Here is a 5,918-nt window from a genome sequence, read left to right as displayed (position 1 = left end):
TGATGGTTTCTCTTTTAACAAGTTCAGTAGAACCTGAAGACCAGACACGTGCTCCATGTCCCCAGACAGTGACACCTCAGGGAACTTTCAAAGCTGAAAAACACAGCACTAAAAAGGAAAAGGCAAAACCAAACCAACACAACAGAGACACCACCACAAGGCTGCAACTCCAACACAAACCACACACCGCAACACCAGGAGAGGGGAACAGCTAGTCCTGGGATCACAATCGCTTCTTGCATGACCAGGAGGCACACAGGCCGGCTCCCGAGGGATGGAGCCTCACCACGGGCAGGCAGGCCCCTGTTTATCACTACAAGGCTGAGGACATCACCCTTGCAGTGATGGTATGGACCAAATGTGGAACTTCTTCGCTTTCCAGAGAGAAGGGCTTTGGGCCAAGCACTTTTACAATGACTTGGCTGCTTTACAAACAAATTTCCCCTGGTAATCAGAAATGATGTACGGCCCCATTCGTCAGTCATTGAATGGATTTATCAAGGAGAAAACCTCCCCCAGCCTCATTCCTACATGAACTAGAGGGAGAAAACTGCTTCTCCAACTGGGACCACCTTGTCCCACCTTTGGCGAAGGCAAGGACCACACCAGAGCCGTGCAATCCCCCATTTCCTAGCTGATTTTGACCAAGTGTGCTGGCAGCCTTCACCACATCGAGTCACCAGGGGATTAACTCGGCCACGAGGCATTAGGGAGCAGATCTGCAGGACCCCAACTCCAAAGCCGTGAGACCCCAGAGCTCCAAGTGCTCTCGGAATCGAGGCACTGCACTAAGCAGTAGCCTCAGGAAGGCTGACACAGACTGGAACCAACCCACTGTGTCCATCCTGCTTCCCAGCAGGGGCCCGTCCTCCCCCACTTCTGGTGATGCAAGAGAGAAAAAGCTTCCCTGAGGCTGAGTAACCTCTTTAACATGAGCACAGGCACACACAGATGATCTGAGCCTCTCGGCGGGTTCTAGCCATACCTTCCCGTGCCTCTACCGCTTCTACTGTGGCTGCAAGACAGAAGAACAGTGGCATGCAAAAATGAAGACAGAAAAAACAAGTGAGAGTGAGTGATCTCCATCGTCACGCAGAGCCCACAGCCCCCCAGCCCCAGGGGACACGACCACAATCAGAACCAACTGGCAAGAGGGGGGCAGAAAGGTGACAGGAGCTGGAGAGGAAGGGGGAAAGGGGACTCCCTCGGGTGAGCAGTGGCACAGGGGAGTCTCCTTCCCTCGCTGCGCTTGTCACACAGAGAAATCAATGGAGAGGAACAGAGAAGCAGAGATGGATTCTGGCTGCATGCACTGGAGGGCTCAGGGGAGCAGGTATCCCATGGGAAGGACGGTGGGTCTCCATTTGCATTTCCAACCCCCCTGCTCCCACTCTGGTGGCTTCAGGGTGCCCTGACCGCCTTCAGAAGGTAAATTAGAACCACCTCCTGCGGGGAGGGCAGGGAGCAGCACATCTCTGCTCCCGGTGCCTGGGGTTGGAAGAGAAAAAGAGATGGGCTGAGGCTTCAAATCCAGCCTGGCTTCAGCTCCACCTCCTACAAGTGTTACCAAGCAACAAGGCACATAAAGCTGAGCAACATCCCCCTTCCTAAGCCCCACTCACCAAGTGCTGGTAGTCCCTGCCCCAACATCTGGGAGGGGAGGAGGCCCTTCCTGAGAGCAGATCCCCCACTTGCAGCCTCCGAACGCCACAGAGCTTTACTCTGGACACAATACAGAGAGCACACTGTCCTCGAGAGGCGGTGGAGGAAGAATGGAGCTCTGCTGAACATCTTTGCTCCAGATTTGGCGGCTCTGCTCAGCCACTTCTGCTGTGAAAGGCTGGCGGGAGGCCCAGGGGGGGGGCCGCGGGGAGCGACGCCCCCCTGCCTCTGCCTCCTGCAGCCCTGGCTCTCCTCTCGCGGGGCACAGAGGGGCCCTAGGAGTGGGGCAGCCCCCTTCTCCTCCCCACCACCAGACAGGCTCCCAGCACAGCTGCTGCTGGAGCACCCATGCGTGTGCTGGGAGCAGAAGGGGATGCAGGAAGGAGGCACGACGGGGGCAGAAGGTGGGCAGAAGTGTGAGAAGGGAGGGCAGAAGCAGCGGGGTGCTGCCAAGGGGAGCAGCCACGGCAAGGGGGGAAGGCAGCAGCAGAACTCAGCTTCTCTGTCCTGCCCCGGGGACATGCACAGGGGGGAAAACGCATAAATCTGCTTCTTTACTGCGGGGACCCCTCAGAGGAACCCCCCAAAGGGGCAGGGGAGCACCCCGGCACGACCTGCTCCCTGTGCAGCACTGCGAGTGAGCTGCAGCGCTCGGGCTCTGTTCCCACCCCTGCAGCACAACTGGGGCGCCACAAACCGTTGTGGTGGCCAGAGAAAAGCAGGAACCCCCCATAATTCCTCCTGCTCCGCGGGCAGAGCAAGGCGGGAGCCTGGGAGCGATGCAGCCCCCTCCCCAGCCCAGGAGGGCTGCCACGCTTCTCACTGTGAACGATTTACTCCAGGCAAAGGCAACCCCAGAACAAGCCCTCTCCTGAGCCTGCAGGAATCACCCGGTGCTGACAGAGGGGCAGCAGGCTGCTGAGGTGCCAGCATTCAAAGGCTGGCGGCGGGAAAGGATTAAAACACTCGATTCCAGGATTCCCTCTAGGGACACGTGTTGGGATAACTCATTCCCTGACCAGCAGCCAACCTCCTGCCCTGCGAGCTTCAAGCATGCAGCTCGTAGCTCAGTCCTGCCCTCAGCACCCCAACAGGGCAGAGCAGTTTGCTGCTGAAGGAAGGGAGCAAGTATTTGCCAGCAAGCACAGAAAGGGAACCTCCACACCCAGATCAAACCCAGGGGGCTAAGAGAAATCTGAAACACAAAGGCCTGGAAGAACCTCCTTCCTTCCACCAGATCTAAACTTCCCCATTCATGGTTTCAGAGGGTCAAAACTGGAGGGGTTTTGCTGACGAAGAACAAACAAGCAGGTGTGGTTACTGTGATGGTCACAGATGGGCTATCACACAGCAGCAGAGGTGAAGCAGAGGATGCTCACCATGCAGCACGGAAGGGAAATAAATCAGGAAGCTTCTTGCAGAGACATATGCCAAAGCAATACACGTGCTTTAGGCAGGGTGCTGTTTGTTGTCTTTCTCTCCCTCAAGGGTATATGGGGACACCTTGGAAGGCTCTTCACATCCCCACCTACATTCTGCTATTTCCTGCTTCTGAATCCTTCCTCCCCGTGGGCCTGAATCATCTCACTTGTCCCCTGAAGGGTGTCTGAGACCTGACTGAATGGCTCTGGGGGCAGCCGAGGGCAGAACCGGAGAGCAGAGGGGAGGGTGGTTCACACTCACCGGTCTGCAGGGTCTGCCTCCCCCCGGAGAGCACTCCCAGGGGCAGCGTCCCCGTGGGAGTCAGGCCCTTGAGGGTCAGCACGCTCTCGCTCTCCTCCCTGCAAGTAAGAGGCAATACAGCCAGTTAGAGACCGACACAGAGCTCGCCTAGGTCCACGTGAGACTGCTGGTGGTGAGCAGGGAAGTGGAGTCTGCCCTGTGCTGACCACGGGCAGCGTGTGTCCGAGCTGCTGGGCACCAAGCACAACCTGGCCCCATAAATACGGGACCTCTGCTTACTCAGCTGTGATGCATCAAAGCTACAGCACAGCAAATGCACCCTGAAAGGGTTAAACACACCTCATTATCATCGAATGGGTTGGAAGGGACCTGAAAGCTCCTCCTGTGCCAACCCGCTGCCTCTGAAGCAAGAGGCTCATGAGGTTTGTCCCCACCAGGACTCTGCCTGCCTGGGGCACCCAGACCAACATCCCCCGTCACCCAGAGCCCAGCCGAACCTCAGACCTCAAACCACAAGCTGCCTCCTTACCGAAGGACCGAGAAGACACGTGCCATCTTCCCAATGGCTCTGATCTTGTTCCTGATGATCTCTTTACGGACCGTTGTCCCACCTTAGGGAGAGAAAAGAAACAAACACCGGCGTGTTTAGAGGGCTTCCTGCTTTCCAGGCACAGGCCATGTCAGTATGAAGCACCTGCCTGCCTCCAGGAAAAGAATCATGGTTTACAGATTCACAGCTACACTCTGGAGAGAAGAGTGCTGAGAGGATGGCGGTGAGAAGGGCAACACCAACGAGATGACACACGGACTTAAAGGTCTTAAAAGAGAGTAGAACCACCACGGGAACGCATCGGGGAGGTCTGGTTCGAAGCTCACCAGGTTGCTCATACTACACAGGATGTAACACGCATGACTCAGGCATGTGGACACAGTTTTGGCAGGCAGAACACGGACGAGTCAGTGCTGATGAACACGGGGCTGTGCTCGCCGCGGGCAGCAGTGTCACGCAAGCAGCAGCTCGGGCATCCAAGGCGCGCAGTGAGCGGCTGCTGGCCGGAGCCTCGCAGCTCTGCGTTGAGCCCACACAGACACAGTGAGCTGTGTGAGCCGCCCTTCCCGCCCTACACACCAAACAGGAGAGAAGCAGCATGGAGGGTAACTGAGAACACAGGATTCGAGTGAAACAGAGGTAAACAAATACATCTCCTCTCAGCTGAGATTCCTCACATGGCCCGAGTACACAGGAGGACAGGACAAGCCAGCCTGGAGGCCTCACATGCACCGATGGCTCAGCCATGCACTACGTGGCTGCATTCAGAAGTCAGACAGGAACGTGACCCCGTTTCTCGAGTTCCTGGAGGAGCGCAGAAGGGTTAAAAACACACGGCACTTATGTTAAAACTGAAAGGGGATGAAGAGGCTGCCCAACTAGTCAGCTATTCCAATCCACTCCAAGGAATCTGGTGGCACAGGCAGTGAAAATTAAGCTGGTAGCAAATTCTAGCTGGGTACCTTTCTGATAGCTTGAAATGTAGTGATCTTCAGGGAGAGGAGACACCAAGAAACAAGTAGATGAAGACAGAGATAGAAGAAACAAATTTAATTTTCATGGGAGGGAGAAAGGAAACAAAAACCAAACCAAAACCAAATATGAAATGCAATGGGAGAAGCGGGTTAAAGGCTCGACCTGGGGAGCGGGCGCATGCTCACGGCCCCACTCCTCGCTGCATGCCCACGGCTGTGCCTGAGCTGCCTCTAGGCCACCACCTCCTCTCCTCAAGACATCCCCCCGATAGAGAAGCTTCAGCTCAACAACAGGGTTTTGTCCCTTTTCATGCAGAGCTTAAAACCAGGCCCCAAAACCACGTTCTGCTTTTTATGGGGGGTGACATGAGAAGCCACTTTGCAGAGGAGTTCACTGCAACAGATGAGAAGATCAGGGAGATATTTTGGTGCAGAAAATGTTGGATTGGGAGGAAAAAAACAAGCCCTTGGGAAGCAGGAACCGTTCTCAGAGGAGCTGCAAGAAGCGTCTGTCGCAGTGAATATAATTTCATTTCTCTGGGACTGAATAGCAAAGGAGGGAAAAAATAGAAATGTTTCCTACCCAAAAGCACACAAGGGTTGGCCAAGAAGGAACTGGAGAGCCTGGCTGGGCATCCAGCTCTGCACCAAGTGGGCAGCACCACACACCTTCACCCCCAGCCCGGTACCAGCTCGGTGTAAGAGCGCTTTTTACCTTCCAAAGTCTCATCACCATCCGAGATCAACTCGTCATCGGAGCAGATGTTGAGGATGTTGACCAGCATTTCTGTGACTGCAAGAACACACACAGGGGGGTTAGAGGGGCCCAGCGCACGCGCTCGGCTGCAGAGGTATTCGAGAGCATGAGCTGGACAAGCAGGTGATTTCAAGGTCATTTCACTCTGGAAGTGGAAGCCCAAAGACACTTTTAGCTGCACGCTGCTGGCACCTCGCAGCAGTTCCCGGAGCAGACGACATGCTGCACACCTTCTGCCAAGGAGCTGGATGCACTCCAGCACATCGCAGCTGAAACAGACGTGGGGAGGGGG

The 5,918-nt window shown here is 55.7% G+C and overlaps 1 protein-coding gene across 1 annotated transcript in view; it reads right to left on the bottom strand.

The window, feature by feature from the left end:
• Nucleotides 1-985: 985 nt before the first annotated feature.
• Nucleotides 986-5,918, bottom strand: part of LOC104402580 (serine/threonine-protein phosphatase 2B catalytic subunit gamma isoform-like) — a gene marked incomplete at its 3' end in the record, with an annotated part of 14,349 nt that continues 9,416 nt past the window's right edge. The window contains exons 10-14 of the mRNA XM_010010484.1: nt 5,585-5,662; nt 4,858-4,884; nt 3,875-3,956; nt 3,346-3,443; nt 986-1,015 (exon numbers count right to left, since the gene is read on the bottom strand). Of these exons, the coding sequence (XP_010008786.1) occupies nt 986-1,015; nt 3,346-3,443; nt 3,875-3,956; nt 4,858-4,884; nt 5,585-5,662 (315 nt within the window). The remainder of the gene's footprint in view (nt 1,016-3,345; nt 3,444-3,874; nt 3,957-4,857; nt 4,885-5,584; nt 5,663-5,918) is intronic.

Source organism: Nestor notabilis, unplaced genomic scaffold, assembly GCF_000696875.1.
Source record: "Nestor notabilis isolate BGI_N333 unplaced genomic scaffold, ASM69687v1 scaffold17042, whole genome shotgun sequence".
In the NCBI taxonomy this organism is placed as follows: Eukaryota; Metazoa; Chordata; class Aves; order Psittaciformes; family Psittacidae; genus Nestor; species Nestor notabilis.
This window is presented reverse-complemented; position numbering and strand designations above follow the sequence as displayed.